Consider the following 18,101-nt stretch of genomic DNA (forward strand, 5'->3'; position numbering starts at 1 on the left):
AAGGGGATGGCAATTCCATGCCTTAGGTCTAGTGAGAGTCACTCGGCCATTGTTCTGAGTCCCTTCCATTCATCAGGATGAAGCTCCTTCCATTCTTCCTACCATAGAGCTTGCCTGCACTCTCTGAACAGTGCCACTCTCAATTCTTTCTGTCTGGCAGCCTCCCGCACTGATGCAGGGCATCCCGGGTCAATGTCAAGGACAAAGAGGTCCTAGGTCATCTAGTGTATTATGACTTCTTATGCAAGACTCCATTCTCTAGCTCTTGGCCTGGCAAAAACCCCAACCCCTGTTCCTCACATTCTGCAGTGGACTTGCATGGCACCCTAGGGCTGACTTGTACTTCTCTGTGTTTCATTCTTTTGTCAGTAAAATGCAAGAAGGAGTGGGAGGGAAGGGGGTGTTTTATTAGGATGGATCAAAGGCTTTGAAGCTTCAGATGAAAGGTAGAAATTAACGCTTTTTAAACGTGTACAGATGTGATGAGCCTTATGGGGAAAAAATTGGGGTTCTAGTTTATTTTGTCCCTATATTCTCAAGCAGACAAGGCCCCTTCCATTGATCTCAGGAGTGGATACCCAGGCAACTGACCAAAAAAAGTCAGAGTGAAGCAAGCTTACCCTTAACTTAAGGCCTCACCCCTTCTTTGTGCCTGGACAGGCCCAAGAGTTTGGGGAAGGGAGAGTTAGCATTGGAGTGAGGAGCCTCAGACCAGACCACTTCTCCCGTAGAGTTACATGATGCGTAATGCTGTGCTGGCAGCTATGGCGGAGATGGTCCTGCAGGTTCTGAATGGTGATCAACTGGAGGAAGCAGCCCGAGACACCAGAGACCAGTTCTTGGACACCTTGCAAGCCCATGGCCACGACGTCAACTCCTTTGTGCGGAGCCGTGTTTTGCAGCTCTTTACCCGAATCGTCCAGCAGAAGGTGAATAGTCTTCTGCATGATAAAGACATAACAGTATTCTGTAGACAGGCTGGAGAAAAGAGGAATCCCGTGTCCCACAGAAGAGTCTAGAATTCACATTCTTACTATTGGTAATAAAGGTCTTCCTCTACCAAGGACAAGGATGCCTGGCTCCGTTTAAGGACTATACCGTGTCTTAACCACGACAAAGAGTAACTATTTTATATCCCATAGAAAAGTTTCTTTAGAGTGAGTAGGTAGCTCACATACAGTGTACTTCAAGAACATTTTGAGTATGATGAACAGAATGGATGATGTGGTACGCGAGCTCATTCTTCTCTTCCTACCCCACATAGGCTCTCCCCTTGACACGTTTCCAAGCAGTGGTGGCCCTAGCAGTGGGACGTCTGGCAGACAAGTCAGTGCTAGTATGTAAAAATGCCATTCAGCTGCTGGCCAGTTTTCTTGCCAATAATCCCTTTTCCTGCAAGGTAAGTAGGCTTGATCTACCCAAAAGAGAAAGAATAAATGGAAACAGGAATGAAATTATGTGACTTAATGACCCTGATATTCATTTACCTTGGTAGCTTAGTGACACTGACCTTGCTGGACCACTGCAGAAGGAAACCCAGAAATTACAAGAGATGAGGGCCCAGAGGCGAACTGCAGCTGCTTGTAAGTAGTTACTGTGTAGGAATCCTCACCCTAGACATCCTGTTCCCTGCCATCAGAAACTCCAAGAGTCTAAGTGAGACTTTCTCATTCAGCTACAGTGCTGGACCCAGAGGAGGAGTGGGAAGCCATGCTGCCAGAGTTGAGGTCTACCCTGCGGCAGCTGCTAAAGCTTCCCCAGGAAGAAGAGGAGATTCCTGTGGTGATTGCTAGTACAGAGACCACCGAAGACGTGAAAGAACGCATCCATCAGTTGCTTGCCAAGGCTAGTTACAAGTATGTGAAAGAGTGAGATTTTCTCTAATGATCTTTTTAGGTTTAGAGTTAACTTATTTATGTGTGTATGTATGTATGTATGTATGTATTTTTATTAAGTTTATTTACTTATTTTGAGAGACAGCGTGGGCCGGGAAGGGGGAAAGAATAAGGGAGGGAGGGAGAGAGAACCCCAAGCAGGCTCCGCACTGTCAGCACAGAACCCGACGCGGGGCTCCATTTCACAGACCGTGAGATCATGACCTGAGCCAAAACTGAGTCGGATGCTTAACTGACTGAGCTACCCAGGCGCCCCCATTGGTTTTTTTGTTTTGTTTTGTTTTGTTTTGTTTTGTTTTGTTTTAATGTTTTACCTATATTTGAGGGAGAGGGAGACATAGAACCTGAAGCCAGCTCCAGTCTCTGAGTCGTCAGCACAGACCCCTGTGCAGAGCCCAGACTCACAAACTGTGAGATCATGACCTAAGCCAAAATCGGATGCCCAACGGACTGGGCCACCCAGGTGCCCCTAGAGTTAGTTAACTTTTCTTGTGTGTGTTTATTTATTTATTTTGAGAGAGTGTGTGTGTGAGCACAGGGGAGGAGCAGAGAGAGGGAGAGAGAGAATCCCAACCAGGCTCTGCACTGTCAGCACAGAGCCCAACATGGAGCTCGAACTCAAAACATGAGATCATGACCTAAGCTGAAACCAAGAATTGGACGCTTAACTGACTGAGCCACCTGGCGCCTCTAGAGTTAACTTTTGAGGAACAGTATTTCTTTAAAAGGAACTGCACTTGGGACAGCTGGGTGGCTCAGTCAGTTAAGCGTCTGTCAATTTTAGCTCACATCATGATCTTAAAGTTTGTGAGATGATGCTCCACATTGAGGTCTGTTTTGACAGCATGGGGTTTTCTCTCTCTCACTCTCTGCCCCTCTCACCCTCTCACTTGTGTGCGCATGCGCTCGCTTCTCTCTCTCATAAAGAAAGAAAGAAAGGAAGAGGAAGAAAGAAAGAGAAAAAGAAATCTTTTTAAAAGTCTTTAAAAAAACATCAGGGCACCTGGGTGGCTCAGTTGGTTAAGCGTCCAACTTCTGCTCAGGTCATGATCTTGTGGTTCATGAGTTCAAGCCCCACATCCAGCTCTCTGCTGTCAGCTCAGGGCCTGCTTCGGATCCTCTGTCCCTCCCCTGCTCACTTTCTCTCTCTCTCTCTCTCTCTCTCTCTCTCTGTCAAAAATAGTAAAAGTCTTTAAAAAGTAAATAGGAGCACCTGGGTGGGACAGTCGGTTAAACATCTGACTCTTGATCTCGGCTTAGGTCATGATCTCACAGTTTATGAGTTCGAGCCCAGTGTCAGGCTCTGCGCTGATGCTGTGGAGCCTGCTTTGGATCGGTCTCCTTCTCTCTGGACCTCCCTTGCTTGTATGCTTGCTCTCGCTCTCTCTCTGTCTCTCTCAAAATAAATAAACTTAAAAAAATTTTTGTTTAAATAAATGAAATGAACTGCACTTGGGGTATGCTGCCACCAAGTGATGGTAGGTGTTTTCATTATAATAATGGCCTGAACACCAGATTTATGCCAAAGGCACAGTCCACAATTAAGCATGCTTTTCTACTTTTACAAATGTTTAAAGAAACCATGAAAACAGCTAAATGTAAATAATATTATAATTAAATATGCAAAAGTTCTCCATTTGAAGAAGAAAGCCTGTAAGTATAATTCTAGTTGTATAATCTTAAATAAGTTGCTTAAATTTCCTTGGCCTCAGTTTCATTATTTGTAAAATAAGAAATTGATTAGGGGCGCCCAGCTGGTTCATTCAGTAGAGCATGCAACTCTTGATCTCAGGGTCGTGAGTTCAAGCCCCACATTGGGCGTAGAGCTTACTTTAAAAAGAAACAAACCAACAAAAAAACCTTTAAAAAAATAAAAGCCTTTAAAAAGAAGCAATTGATTAGATCATGTGGTCTCTAATTTCTTTCTACTAAATCCTGTGAGCTAATAAATAATATTAAACTCCATTAATCCTACTTTAATCTTGAAATCAGCCTCATTGTTAATCCTGACCTTGGAGAACAGATTTCTCCCAGTGTTTTTGTGACTCTAGAACTTCAGGGCAGCTAGCAACAAAAGCCCTTCTAGCTATCAGCAGGTCTCCTTAAACCTCAGCCACAAGTTACTGTTTTATTTCCTACCTAATTAGGCTGTTCAGAAAAGACTGAATGGAAGGTGGCTAGTTTGCTCTCCCTTATGTCTCTCTGGTGTCTCTATTTACTTTGCTAAGGCATAAAGAGGTACTGTAATTTTATAACTGCTTCTTCTGCCTCCAACCATATTAGTATTTTCTCCTGTCAGTTAAAATAAAGATTTCTTCTCATGTTAAAGATGTCCCCTCCTCCTTCAGAAAACCTCAGCAGTCAGTGCTGGGTTATGGTCTTAATAACTGAGGTATTTGATGCCAGTTAAACGTGTGTTAGAACAAAACTTCTTTTAAAAACTTTTTAACAGTTTAATAATAGTATTTTTTAGAACAGAAAATTACATTAAAAAATGAGCCTGGCTGGCTCAGTCAGTATTGCATGCGACTCTTAAACCCAGGGTTGTGAGTTCAAGCCCCACACTGGGTGTAGAGATTACTTAAAAACCTTTTTTTTTTTTTAATTAGTATATTCACACGGTACAAAATTTTAAATTATAACAAGGACAGGCATTGTAAAGTCCCTTCCAAACCTATTTCCTAGCTACTTAGATTCACTTCCTACAAGGAAGCGACATTCCGAGTTTATCGCACACCCTTCTAGAGATAACAAAGACGTATAGTGTAACATATGTTCTTTTCCTTCCCTTCTTACACAAATGGTAGAATTTTCTACCCACTGATCTACCACCTTGCCTTTTTTCACTTAACAACGTACTGCAATGTTTTTAATATTTATACATGAATAGCTGCCTCATTCTTTTTTATGCTAACATTGACTCCCATTGTATGGATGTCCCATAAATTAATCAGTTATTGAACACTTACTTTTTCTAAACTTTGACTTAGCAAAGTTTTTAAGTAGATGTTTGGAGTAGGTTTGTGACCTTTAAATTTGAAAAGTCTTATTTGAGTTTCTTTGAAGACTATGTAGTAAAGCCTTGTCACTTCAAAAATGGGAAAGTGTTTTGAGCTCCACCCTTGTAGGTGCTTCTGAACTTTTTTTTTTTTTAATGTTTTTATTTTTGAGAGAGAGGGAGAGACAGAGTACTAGCAGGGGAGGGGCAGAGAGAGAGGGAGACACGGAATCCAAAGCAGGCTCCAGGCTCTGAGCTCTCAGCATAGAGCCCGACATGGGGCTCAAACCCATGAACCGTGAGATCATGACCTGAGCTGAAGTCAGATGCTTAACCAACTGAGCCACCCAGGCGCCCCACTTCTCAACTTTTTAAGCATGAGAAGTGTCCCTTTTCTTTGGGGCAGTAAGTCTAGGTTCTCGATGTAATCATGAGGTAGGCTGCATTACAGAAGGCTGCAGTGACACTCCCGTGGGTGCCAAGTTGGTGACCGGTGGATGTTCTTCCAGGCAGGCCATCATTCTCACTCGAGAAGCCATAGGCCACTTCCAGGAGTCTGAGCCTTTCAGTCATGTGGACCCAGAGGAGTCAGAGGAGACCAGGTTCCTGAATCTCTTGGGGACTATCTTCAAAGGTATTTCTTTTCCTTCTTCAGTTAGCAAACAAAACATTTCAATTAGTATCGATGGGCTATTTACTTTATGCCAGACACTGGCCTGGGAGTGCCAGGAGGCACTGTGCCACAGCAGTCCAGAGGAGATTTGGCAGTGCCCTGGAATGGATACAGCCCATGGACCTAAGATTGATAGTCATAGGGCGTGAAATGGTATTTCCAAACCATAGAGGATGTTCGGAATTTTTTGAGAAATGAACCAAGACATTTCAGAGTAGGTTCTAAGTGTATACCCTCCCATTGTGGAAAGAACTATCTGGGGATGTTGTAGCCGATAGATTTCCCCATACACCTTCGAGCAATAACCATCCTAGAATTCTCTAACTCCTAGGCCCAGCAGCTTCCACACAGGAGAATGCCCAGGGTTCTGCAGGGAACATGGGCCCAGGACAGACAGACAGTAAAGACAAGCCCAGTGTGTCAGAGCCCGTGAAATCCAGGGAAAGCGATGAGCTGGTGAAGCAGGAGATGCTGGTGCAGTATCTGCAGGATGCCTACAGCTTCTCTCTGAAGATTACAGAGGCCATTAGCATCATCAGCAAGATGATGTATGAAAACACAACTACAGGTGTGCCAGCATCCCTCTCTGTAAGGACTGTGTCTTGGGGTTGGAAAAACCATTCTTGCCTGTATTTTATTGATAACTGTCTGCTCCTTCAAAAGGCAAGGATTCTTTATTTCTGTTTGCTTTGTCTAGCTCTGTGGAGCAGACGTGGTATGCATAGGGTATTTCACGACAGGGCCATCTAGGATGATATTCTCGGGGGAAATGGAAGAAGCTTCCACTTGCATGTTGCTACAGTAGGAAAGGTTCTATCTCTAAGTATTGGGGGAATTTTGCCAAGCAGATGGGTGACATTTCTGTCTCTCCCCTCAGTGGTGCAGGAGGTGATTGAATTCTTTGTGATGGTGTTCCAATTTGGGGTACCTCAGGCCCTGTTCGGGGTGCGCCGCATGCTCCCTCTCATCTGGTCTAAGGAGCCTGGCATCCGGGAAGCTGTGCTTAATGCCTACCGCCAGCTTTACCTCAGCCCCAGAGGGGACTCTGCCAGGTATATGTGGTACCTTTGCCTCTGCCAGCTTTAACAGGGTCAGCTTCTCAGGGGACGTTTGCAGTCTCCTACAGGAATGGCAGGGGGTGGGGGCATCCTTCTTGAGGAGTCCTGAATCTAATGGGGCTCAGGGCGGGGCTGGACTTCCAGTAAAGTCATCTGACACTGTGGTGGGATAGTCCTAATCACCTGTTTGCCAGGTTTAACTTGCCAGTTTTTAATGACCTCTGCTCTCTGCTATTCCCACAGAGCCAAAGCCCAGACTTTGATTCAGAATCTCTCTTTGCTACTAGTGGATGCCTCAGTTGGGACTATCCAGTGTCTTGAGGAAATTGTAAGTCTCTTTCTTTCCTTTCCTTACTTTCCTTCCTTCATTCCTTTCTTCCTTCCCTTCTTTTCTTTTCTTTTTCTTTCCTTTCTTTCTTTCTTCCCTTTCTTTCTTTCTTGTTTGTTTGTTTGTTTGTTTGTTTATGTAATCTCTGCAGCCAATGTGGGACTCAAACTCATGACCCTGAGATCAAAAATCACATGCTCTTCTGACCAAGCCAGCCAGGCGCCCCCTTACTTCTATTTTCTTTATTCATTCAACAAGTATTAGTGATTACTATGTACATGTTCAGCAGTTTACTCAGCCCCACAAAGTATAAGATTGTTTTCAAGTTCCCAACTTAAAAGGAACCAACAGTATAGTGGGTAGCCAAAAAACATAAAACAGTTATAGAATGATGTGGCACATAGGTAATTCAGTGCCAGAAAAATGTGGCACAGGTAATGGTTGTAGCAGCAATGGTGATAGGGTAACACTAATGACATGCCAGGGACTGTTCTTAGCAGTTTGCTCATATGAACTTGTGTAACCCTCACAACAACCCTGTGAGGTAATACTGTTAGTGTACATTTTACAGTGAGAAGCTTAAGGCACTGAGAGGTTAAGGAACTTGGCTAATCACAGCTGGTTGGTGGCAGAGACTCAGGCAATAAGAGCTCCAGAAAACGTACTCATACCTTGTACGTTACCCTGACGAGTCCTGAGTGGGCAAGAGAGCAGTATGAGGTAGAACAGTCAAGGAAAGCTTCCTGGAGGTGGCAGGACTTAAACAGGGTCTTGATGAGTAGGATGTAGAGAGAGAAAGGAGGGAGCATGTAGATGGAAAGCCAATTAAGAGCACAGAAAGTTGTGGCATGAAAAAGATCACGTTCTGGCTGGAAACTGTTATCTGCAAAAGATAATAAAGTGGGAGTGTAGGTTGGAACTGACTTATAAAGGTCCCTGAATGCCTTTCACAAGTCCGGGACTTTCACCTTGTTGGCCAACATCTTAGTGAGGTGGACCTGCTTTTGAAGTACAAGTATTTGGGTTGTGGAGACAGGTGGAGGTGGTGCTGACCACCAGCTTCCACCAGGTGGAGCACTACCGCCAGCCACATTTTTCTCTTGGGGAGAAAAGGAGCCTGGTGGCAGCCGCTGGGCTGAAATGTCAGGCTAGCTCTCCTGGTCCAGAGCCCCTACTATAGGCAAAGGAGAGTTTTGTTTCTTCTCTTTTTTTTTTTTTTTTTTTATGTTTATTTATTTTTGAGAGAGAGACAGAGCGTGAGTGGGGGAGGGGCAGAGAGAGAGGGAGACACAGAATCTATCTGAAGCAGACTCCAGGCTCTGAGCTGTCAGCACACAGCCTGATGTGGGTCTTGAACTCACGAACTGCAGGATCATGACCTGAGCCAGAATCGGACACTTAACCGACTGAGCCACCCAAGTGCTCCAAAGGAGAGCTATTTCTAAATGATGAGCAGAGGTGTGGCGTGATGAAGAAGATGTTTGGGAGACTGGTCCAACAGGAGCATACAGGTTGGTTGGAGAGGAGGCTAGAGACGAGGTCTACGGACCTTCTGTAAATGTGCAGCATCAAAGGACTAGACTCGGGCTGGGAGGAAAAGCTGTGGAGTTGCACTTAATGGAAGACAGATTATAAAGGAAAAATGGATAGGATTAAGTGGGGAAGAAATTAGCTGACTGTGAAGTGTTAAGCATATGTGGTTGAGAATGTTGGTACCCTGGGCAAAATGAAAAGGCAAGGAAGGATGGAGTCTTCTGTTTTAGACATGTTGAGTTGTGGTCACAGCAACAACAGCTACTAGAAATCCCCGGAATGTAGTCAGAGCCATGGACTCACACAGACTTCAATATGTCATCTTAATAAATGTAGTTTTGAAGGCATGAAGGTAAAAAAGTGACAGAGGTGCAAGTACCTCCCCAAACCCCAACTTTACATTTCGAGCCTCCTTCTTCCTTTTCCATCCCTAAGTATTGCTTTTACCCACTTCGGGCTCTCAACACTCTCTTCAGAGAAGTGGACCAAGGATTGGGGGGGGGGGTTGTTATTTTTTGGCCTGAGCCCTTTCTCTTTTCTCTTCAGCTCTGTGAGTTTGTGCAGAAGGATGAATTGAAACCTGCAGTGACCCAGCTGCTGTGGGAGCGGGCAACCGAGAAGGTCCCCTGCTCTCCTCTGGAGCGCTGTTCCTCTGTCATGCTTCTTGGGATGATGGCACGGTGAGGCTCAGATCCAGACAGACGCTAGGAATAAGAGGGAAAGGGAAGGTTCTGAGAAAGCTCCCTTTCCTTCAATAACAGCAGTCAGGCCCAGCCAAGCTGTGTGCGTGAGTCGGCTACCTAAGTGAAAAATAAAATAGAGTACCAGCGCCCTCCTCTGCACCCCGTGCAGCAGAATAACGGGATTTGGTACAGCAAGAGGGATTCTGAGGGGCCAGCCCCATGTCAGAGCCTCTGCTGTCTGCTTCAGGGCTCTAGCCTTGCACTGAGTGCTGTTACCTACCCCGCTTGGCATTTTCCCCCCCAGAGTCCTGTCCCTGACTAGCTTTGACTGTGTGGCTTCCTTCCTCTAGAGGAAAACCAGAAATCGTGGGAAGCAACTTAGACACACTGGTGAGCATAGGACTGGAGGAGAAGTTTCCACAGGACTACAGGTTGGCCCAGCAGGTGTGCCATGCCATTGCCAACATCTCTGACAGGAGAAAGGTACATGGGGTCTCCAGACCAAGGACAGTGGCCATCCTCTTACACACTTTCAACACATACCCACCTTTTGTCTTTCCTGTTCTCGACAGCCTTCTCTGAGCAAACGTCACCCTCCCTTCCGGCTGCCTCAGCAACATAGGTTGTTTGAGCGACTGCAAGAGGTGGTCACAAAAGGTGAGCTATCGTGAAGGCCTCGGGTAGAATGGAGTCCTTTGTCTGCAGTGGGTGACTTCTCCCTTCTCCTCTACAGGCTTTGTCCACCCGGACCCACTCTGGATCCCATTCAAAGAGGTGGCAGTGACCCTCATTTACCAGCTGGCAGAGGGCCCCGAGGTGATCTGTGCCCAGATATTGCAGGGCTGTGCAAAGCAGGCCCTGGAGAAGCTGGGGGAGAAGAGCGCCACCCAGGAGGTCCCGAGTAAGTAGGCAAGAGGGTCCCCCGTGGGCAGCAGCCAGAGTCTACTGCTTTCCTTGTCGAGCCAGTAGCCACTGCCAGCACTGCTTCCTACAGCAGCCCCTGACCCTCCGCAGACCACACTGTCTCACTTCTGTCACTCAGACTGGGCCAGTCACCGCCACCATCCCCGTCCCTCCCCGCCCACCCTCCCCCGTCTCCAACTCTCTCTTCTGCGCCAGCTTGTGTATGGCACATGAGCAAGAGGTAGAGCCATCAACACAGAATGCAAGGTCCTGTGAGATTTAATTTTGTCTCTTTCTCTCTGCTTTCCCTCCCCTCCTCCAGAGGACACCCCCATGCTCCCCACTTTCCTGTTGATGAACCTGCTGTCCCTGGCTGGAGATGTGGCTCTGCAGCAGCTGGTGCACTTGGAACAGGCAGTGAGCGGGGAGCTCTGTCGGCGCCGGGTTCTTCGGGAAGAGCAGGAGCAGAAGACTAAGGATCCAAAGGAGAAGGTGAATGAAGTGTCTGCGTGTTTGGGTTTGTGTCCCAAGCATTTCCGGATTTATTTCCTGACTGTGGGTCACTCACGTTTCCTTCTGGGAATCTCTGGTTTTCTACTGTTAAATGAGGAAGACACCCTGCCTCCTTGCTGCTGTTCCTGGGAAAGGTTAGTGAGAACAAAGATGGAGCAGTCTGTTGGTGACCACCCAGGAAGGAAAGTTTTAGGGAAACATAGAGCGTTGAGTTAGGGACCTCGGCATGAAATCTAGGCTCCCCCTCAGGCACCTCTTGTTAGAATAAGCACACATGCACCCCCTTTCCCATCAGCCGTGCTTGCTGGGCCTGCCACCTTATGGGGACCTTGTGTTCTTTCCACTAGAGGCAGTGGTGTCTTGCAGACAAATAAGACACAGAGTAATTAGGTCTGACCTCTGTGACCTTGAACCATTGTCCCCATGATCCGTTTATTGACTGTATGCAGGAAATGACGTGCTTCTGTGAGGATGAGTTCAGAGATGTAGGAATATGCTTTAGCAACTTGAAAATAATGCTGCTTGTTCCACTTTGAATTTGCCAGTTCACATTTGGCAACTTAGAAGTAAAACTACAGAGTCCTAGTTCTTTTCCTGTTTAATTAAGGTGTGCTTCCTCTTTATAGACACATTTGACCACTGTAGGAATGGTTTTACAGAACTTGCCTTTCCCCAGACACATTCCTGCAAAATGAAAGACAGGCTGGAGTTAAAAATGCTGTCTTGAGGGCATCTGGGTGGCTCAGTCAGTTAAGCATCCTATGTCAGCTTAGGTCATGATCTCACAGTTCATGGGTTCGAGCCCTGAATCAGGCTGTGCGCTGACAGCTCAGAGCCTGGCCCCTGCTTCAGATTCTGTGTCTCCCTTGCTTTCTGCCCCTCCCCTGCTCATGCTGTCTCTCTTAAAAATAAAATATTAAAAATTTTTTAAAAAATGCTGTCTTGGATGAGCCATGATCCCTGGTTTCTTCCCCATTAGAACACAAGCTCTGACACCACCATAGAGGAGGAGATGGGGCTGGCGGGCGCTGCCGCTGATGATCCAGAGGCAGAACTCATCCGCAGCATCTGTGAGAAGGAGCTGTTAGATGGTAAGAAGAATTGCTGAGGGACCTGCTCCCCGGCCGAGATAACCTGTCCCAGACCTAGAGCCGTTCTTCCGACAGGCAAACAGATCCTGGCTGCCTTTGTTCCACTTCTGCTTAAAGTCTGCAACAACCCGGGCCTCTACAGCAACCCAGAGCTCTCTGCAGCCGCTTCACTTGCCCTTGGCAAGTTCTGCATGATCAGGTAGGCCCTGGGGCCAGTACTGCCCTCTCAGAGAGGATGGGGATGGTGCCTCTCCCTGATGATCCTTTCCTTGCCCCTAGTGCCACTTTCTGCGACTCCCAGCTTCGCCTGCTGTTCACCATGCTGGAAAAGTCCTCGCTCCCCATTGTCCGGTCTAACCTCATGGTTGCTGCTGGGGATCTGGCCATCCGCTTCCCTAACCTGGTGGACCCCTGGACACCTCATCTGTATGCTCGGTGAGAGATCCCTCATGACACTGTAGCAGGCCTTGCTAGCCCTGGGAGGCTGTAGTTCAGTCAGGATGAAAATCACTAAAACTGTTTCTCTGGTCTTTAGCATTACCTTGATATCTGCTTGATACTTGACCTGTACAGGCCCTCGCTAAGTATAGCCCCAAAGGAATTTGCACCTCTGTCCAAAGCATTGGCTCCAAGCTTGGCCTCTTACCCCAATCCCAGCTTTCTAACTGCTTCTAGAATGTCACATTAAGAAGGGATGATAGAGGAGCACCTGGGTGGCTTAGTCAATAGAGCATGCAACTCTTAATCTTGGGTTCATGAGTTAGGGCCCCACGCTGAGGGTAGAGTTTACTTTAAAAAAAAAAAGAAGAAGAAGAAGAAGAAGAAGGGGCAACAGATTCCTGCTGAGGGCCTTTCCCACCAGTGTCCCAATATAACTCACCATTAGTGCCAGTGACTTGAGATTTCACTCCTAGGCTCCGGGACCCAGCTCAGCAGGTGCGGAGAACAGCAGGGCTGGTGATGACCCACCTGATTCTAAAGGACATGGTGAAGGTGAAGGGGCAGGTGAGCGAGATGGCTGTGCTGCTCATCGACCCCGCGCCTCAGATCGCTGCCCTGGCCAAGAACTTCTTCAATGAGCTTTCCCACAAGGTGAGAGGCAGCAGGAGACCACTGCCAAGGGAACAGGCGCGCACACACAGACACACACCCTGTGTCGATAACATGACTCTCTCTCTCACCAGGGCAATGCGATCTATAATCTCCTTCCAGATATCATCAGCCGCCTGTCAGACCCCGAGGGAGGGGTGGAGGAAGAGCCTTTCCACACCATCATGAAGTATGGTTCCCTGAGCCTTGGGGCACATTTTTCATGTAGCACATGCTTAAGAATCAGACAAACCTGTATTTGAACTCTAGCTCTGCTACTTTGTAGCTGTATAACCTTCAGTAGTAACTTAACCTCTCTGTGCCTGTTCGTCCTCTGTACAGTGAGGCCTCTGACACTTGCCCCTTAGTTCTTGAGGGGCTTCAGTACCATAGAGTTTCTAGTGCGGCGGTAGGCGCATAGGAGTCCTCACGACATGGCAGCAGTTTTTGTTACAAATTCCCATTCTCGGTGAGAATTTCGCAGAGGGGGTGGGGTGGATTTTTTCTGAGGGTCTAGGAAGAGGGCAGGACGATGACAGAAGGCGGGTGCTAGGGGAAGACAGGACTGTCCCGACAGGAACGGAGCTGCCCCTGGGAGGCCACACAACCACATCTCCCCTTCCTCAGGCAGCTCCTCTCCTACATCACCAAGGACAAGCAGACGGAGAGCCTGGTGGAGAAGCTGTGTCAGCGCTTCCGCACTGCCCGGTATGCCGGCTTCCCGAGGGGTGTCCCTGAGGCTGTGGGGCACCGACGGGGAAGGACGGGCCTTCTTCGCTCCTCCATCTCACTGCTCCTCACGATGCCTTTGACATCTGCAGGACCGAGCGGCAGTATCGGGACCTGGCCTATTGTGTGTCACAGCTGCCCCTCACAGAGCGAGGCCTCCGCAGGATGCTGGACAATTTTGACTGCTTTGGGGACAAACTATCGGATGAGTCCATCTTTAGTGCTTTTTTGTCAATTGTGGGCAAACTGCGACGCGGAGCCAAGCCCGAGGGCAAGGTGAGCGCAGCGGCCATCCCGGTGCTATGAGTTCATCTGCACTGCACTGCCCGGACCTGCCTCGCCTACCCCGCCCATTCCCCTCCCTCGGCTCGACTGCAACGAAGTAACCAGTACCACCTGAGACCAGATCTTTCTGTCTCCAATTCCTGTGTCTTTCTTTTTCTCTTTTTTAAAATGGACTTTATCTTTTACAGCAGTTTTAGGTTCAAAAGTAAATACTGAATCGAAGGTAGAGTTCTTCCACATGTGCCCAGCCGCCACATATGCAGAGCACCCCCCCTCCCGCTCTCAGTCTCCCCCACCAGAGTGGCACATTTGTTACAATCGATGAACCTATGTTGACACATCATTATCACCCAAAGTCCATAGTTGACCTTAGGGGTCACTCACTCATTCTGTGGGTTTGGACAAAGTGTGTTGTGGCCTGTGGCCATCATTGTTGTATTACACAGTGCAGTTCCACTGCCCAAGAAGTCTTCTGTGCGCCCCCATCGCCCTCTGTCCCCCGACCCTTGGCAACCACTGATCTTTTTACTGTTGTCACAGTTTTGTCTTTCCCAGAATGTCATATACTTGTAGTCCTGCAGTGTGTACCCTCCCTGGGTTGGGTTCTCTCAGTGATAGGCGTTGATGTTTTCACCATGTCTTTCTTTCCATGGCCTTGTTTCTTTTTCATCTTAGAAATAACAGTTTCCAGGCCTGCTCTTTTTTTTTTTTTTAATGGTTATTTTTGAGAGCGAGATACAGAGCATCAGTAGGGGAGGGGCAGAGAGAGACCAAGACACAGAATCCAAAGTATACTCCAGCCTCTGAGCTGTCAGCATAGAACCCAGTGCGGGGCTCAAACTCAAGAGCCTTGAGATTACGACCTGAGCCAAAGTCTGATGATTGACCAAACCACCCAGGTGCCCCTTCCAGGCCTGCTCTTAATCTCTTCCCCCCTCCAGGCTGTAATAGATGAATTTGAGCAGAAGCTTCGGGTCTGCCACACCAGAGGGCTGGATGCGGTGGAAGACCTTGAGGTTGGCCAGGGGGGTAGCCAGAGAGCCCCATCAGCCAAGAAACCATCCACTGGTACGTGAGGCAGCCCCACAAGTGGAGAGATCGTGCCCTTCTCTCAGAGTATCCTTTTTTTGGGACCCATGTGTTGGCCTTTTCTAGTCTCCAAGAGGCACCAGCGTCTGGCTTCTGCAGCCTCATCAGACGGTGATTTTGTCACTCCTGAGCCCCACCGCACTGCCCGTCGGCATCCAAACACCCAACAGCGAGTTTTGAAAAAGAAACCCAGAATTGTCTTCTCGAGTGATGAGTCCAGCGAGGAAGGTAGGATGCTCCCTCCCAGATGTGGCTCGCAGGGAGCATAGCTTGGGGAGGGGTGGGGGGAGGCAGGTTTTGATGGGGTCCTGCCCATGTAGATTCTCTCCGCCCCCGCCCTCCCCCCAGGTGTGTTTCTCTGGGCACAGTATGGGTTTTGTTTCTGGGCCTAGTCTGGGGCTGTCCCACTTGTTCTCTGAGATCTACTTTTCACCATCTTTGTGACTCAGCTTTTTCTTCCTCCTCCAATCCTCTGAACAGAGCTTTCAGCAGAGATGATGGAAGACGAGACACCCAAGAAAACAACCCCCATCCGCCGAGCACCTCCTCGAAGGCACAGGCCCTAGGAAGTCATCTTGCCTGTTCCTGTCCCTGCTGTGCGGGGTATCTTATGAAGTGAACTTGAATTCCGCTCCCTTGTAAAATACCGTTTTTGCCTGTCCTCTTGTCTTTTTAATATAGAATGGTCTTTATGATGTAAAGCATTTCTCTTAAACTGGCCTTACTGAACTGAATTGAGCTGCTTTCATTGGACTCTATGTCTGCCAGTCTCCTTGTTTCTTAATGAATAAATGTTTTTATATACTTTTAGACATTTTTCCTAAGCTTGTCTGTTTCAGCTTACATGAGCCCAGATGCAGGCAGCAGGGAGAGGAGCCCCGAAGTCCTGGGGCCTGTCTGAAGATCTGATAAGCCCCATGCTCCCCCAGTGCCTCATCTTCCCCTCCTCCACCTCCCCATGCCGCACGAAGGATAGGACACCTCCCCACGCCGCATGAGGGACAGGATTGCTGCACGGTGGAGAAGCGTGCAGCGGCCAGTCTCCAGACCAGTGTGGCGCTACTCGGGGGCCTTCTGGCAATGCCTAGAGATAGTTTTTTGTCATCACAACCTAGGTGGGAGGGATGCTATCAGCACCTAGTGGGCAGAGGCCAGGGATGTTGCTAAATACCCTACAATGCAGAAAACAGACCCCCAAAACAGAATTATTCGGCCCAAAATGCCAATCAGTGGTGCCGAGGTGGAGGAACCCTTCTCTAGACCAAGGGCTGATCTGCGTCCTCCCCTCCCCCGGCGTGCTCCCTGAGCCCATCTCTGAGGCAGTGACTGACCTAGCCGGCTGAGCAGATGGAAGGTCAGGTCTTGATCCCCTCCAGCTCTAGATAATATCTGTGGAGTCGGTCTGTCTACCTAGAGATTCCTTAACTGTTCCAGGGTCTGTGGCAAGTCGGCTCTCAGCGCAGGCACTGCTTCAGCCTGCCCACCCCTCAGCTCCCCAAGTCTGCTCTGCTGAGTCACCTGGACCAGAGGCAGTGAGCGTGCTCTCATGACAACACTGGTGTCTTTGCTGTCATGACAACAGCAGGCTGCATCAGTAATGCTCCCGTGGGCACTGAGCTCCCTCTGGCAGAAGACACTAATGAAAGATGACACACGCACTTTGGGTAGTGCCGGGGCTCAGAGGGGCCCCTGAGGCCCTTTCCAGGGAAAGGGTTAATGGTCCTGGTTGAGCATGAGCAGGAATGGAACAGGGACAGCTGGGTCCCGGTGCCAGGCCCCAGCAGACCGCCAGTGGCACTTGCCACCTCCTATCACCATTAGGTGCCCTCTGGCCCTGCTCTTGGGGTTCATGAAAAGCCTGGAAACCAACCATGCATGAGGCCGCCAGACAGATACAGACTTGGCTCTGGGGCCCCAAGGAGGGAGGGCAGTCCCAGAAAGGGCAGGGGCCAGGGTTGGAGTCGGGGTGCAGGAGAGCGTGCCCTCTGCCTTTTAAGCAAAGGTTATCACCAGGCAGGCTAAACTTAGCCACAGGCTCTTCAGCTAGAAAAGGGGGCTGGTCTCAGGTTACGCTGGGCCAGCAAAGAGGCCCCTGGATCCCCGGCCCCCAGCACCTGCTGATGGGCCATGTCCATTCCACCCCACCCCCTTCCAAACCCTCTGTCCTCTCAAGCGTTCAAATGTAGCCCTTCTTCCATCCTCAGCTTGCAAAACTGGCGCAGCCCGGGCTCCAGACTGTTGGAGTGGCGTGGATCCCTTCCTCCACCTCGTGTGGGTCTGAGGGCCTGCTCCCACCATATGCCCAAAGCCTCCCAATTTTTTGTCTCTTCTGGACTCCTCACCCTGCCCCCAACATCCCCTGGGCACAGGCAGGGAAGAGGAGTCCCTGGCTCTGGGGCTGACCGGCACGTCCCAGGATTGGGAGGGACTTCCGCCCTCACGTCCCGCTATCGGCCCCGGGCTGGAGGAGATGAAGGGGGCACTGTGTCCCAGCCCTGGCGGCACAGCACTCCGGTCTCCCGGGAGCGACTTTGTGGGAGGCCTAGCCCGGCCTGGGGGAGAGCAGCTGGTGCACACAGGGCCTGGTTTGTCCGCCCCAATTATTACCTCTCTGGGCTGCCCGAGCTGCAGGACAGCGTGACCTTCAGTGCAGAAACCTCCCCCTTAGCCGCCCGCCGAGCCTCCTTCCTCTCCAGGCCCCCACTGCCCAGTGCCAGCCCAGGCCCCCGGCCCAGAGAGGCCGGGAGCCAGGGCCTGGGGAGGGGGAAGTGGGGGCTGGGCAGGGCCCGGCCGGAGACTGGCTGACCCCTCCCGGGCCTTTTTCCTCTGCGGTTCCCCCGCTACTACCGAAGAGCCTTGAGAATAAGTTCCCCAGCCTTCCCGCCTCTCAGCCTCTGAAAGAAAGGGGACGGGGGGGGGGGGGGGGGGGGGTGGCAGCATGCGGCCGCGAGCAACCCGTCTCTGGCCCCAACTCCCCATCCCACAAGCTCCCAAAGTCCTCCCGTTTCATATGTGCAGCTGTCCTGGCTCCCGGAGGTCTTCCGTTGTCACCGGGAGGCCAGCCCTGGAGTCCACAGCTTGTTGCATGCCCACAGGGCTGCCCTAGGTGCCATCAGCGATCCCTGGCTCCACTGGGCCCGTCTCGGTCCCCTCCCCCCCACTCTGTCCCTAGCCCACATGCTCGGTGCGTGCACACTTGACCAAAAAAAAAAAAAAAAAAAAATCGGGCCCTGC

At 49.5% G+C, this 18,101-nt stretch overlaps 1 protein-coding gene and 1 long non-coding RNA gene across 5 annotated transcripts in view; one reads left to right on the plus strand and one right to left on the minus strand.

Annotated features, from left to right (window-relative positions):
* The window catches only part of NCAPD2 (non-SMC condensin I complex subunit D2), a 31,560-nt gene extending 15,883 nt beyond the window's left edge, over positions 1-15,677 (plus strand). For all 3 annotated transcript variants that reach the window (XM_060658603.3, XM_060658601.3, XM_060658602.3), the window contains exons 10-32: positions 732-929; positions 1,265-1,399; positions 1,496-1,583; positions 1,676-1,856; positions 5,403-5,527; positions 5,898-6,134; positions 6,444-6,618; positions 6,868-6,952; positions 9,032-9,165; positions 9,519-9,651; positions 9,741-9,825; positions 9,902-10,069; positions 10,394-10,563; positions 11,564-11,675; positions 11,751-11,874; positions 11,955-12,110; positions 12,590-12,767; positions 12,860-12,954; positions 13,392-13,472; positions 13,586-13,769; positions 14,720-14,846; positions 14,934-15,095; positions 15,348-15,677. In XM_060658603.3, coding sequence (XP_060514586.2) covers positions 732-929; positions 1,265-1,399; positions 1,496-1,583; positions 1,676-1,856; positions 5,403-5,527; positions 5,898-6,134; positions 6,444-6,618; positions 6,868-6,952; positions 9,032-9,165; positions 9,519-9,651; positions 9,741-9,825; positions 9,902-10,069; positions 10,394-10,563; positions 11,564-11,675; positions 11,751-11,874; positions 11,955-12,110; positions 12,590-12,767; positions 12,860-12,954; positions 13,392-13,472; positions 13,586-13,769; positions 14,720-14,846; positions 14,934-15,095; positions 15,348-15,433 — 3,219 coding nt within the window. In that variant the 3' untranslated portion in view covers positions 15,434-15,677. The remainder of the gene's footprint in view (positions 1-731; positions 930-1,264; positions 1,400-1,495; positions 1,584-1,675; positions 1,857-5,402; positions 5,528-5,897; positions 6,135-6,443; positions 6,619-6,867; positions 6,953-9,031; positions 9,166-9,518; positions 9,652-9,740; positions 9,826-9,901; positions 10,070-10,393; positions 10,564-11,563; positions 11,676-11,750; positions 11,875-11,954; positions 12,111-12,589; positions 12,768-12,859; positions 12,955-13,391; positions 13,473-13,585; positions 13,770-14,719; positions 14,847-14,933; positions 15,096-15,347) is intronic.
* Positions 9,108-17,967, minus strand: LOC132694833 (uncharacterized). 2 transcript variants are annotated; one of them, XR_014137915.1, is made up of 6 exons: positions 17,475-17,967; positions 12,556-12,650; positions 10,640-10,709; positions 10,432-10,543; positions 9,716-9,803; positions 9,108-9,189 (listed from the first exon to the last, which is right to left on the minus strand). It is a non-coding gene; the product is annotated as an uncharacterized LOC132694833 (long non-coding RNA). The 2 variants fall into 2 exon arrangements; XR_014137914.1 differs by lacking the exon at positions 10,640-10,709 and having other exon boundaries at positions 17,475-17,965.
* Between the last annotated feature and the right edge of the window lie 134 nt (positions 17,968-18,101).

This window comes from Panthera onca, chromosome B4 (genome assembly GCF_046562875.1).
Source record: "Panthera onca isolate mPanOnc1 chromosome B4, mPanOnc1 haplotype 2, whole genome shotgun sequence".
Classification (NCBI taxonomy): domain Eukaryota; kingdom Metazoa; phylum Chordata; class Mammalia; order Carnivora; family Felidae; genus Panthera; species Panthera onca.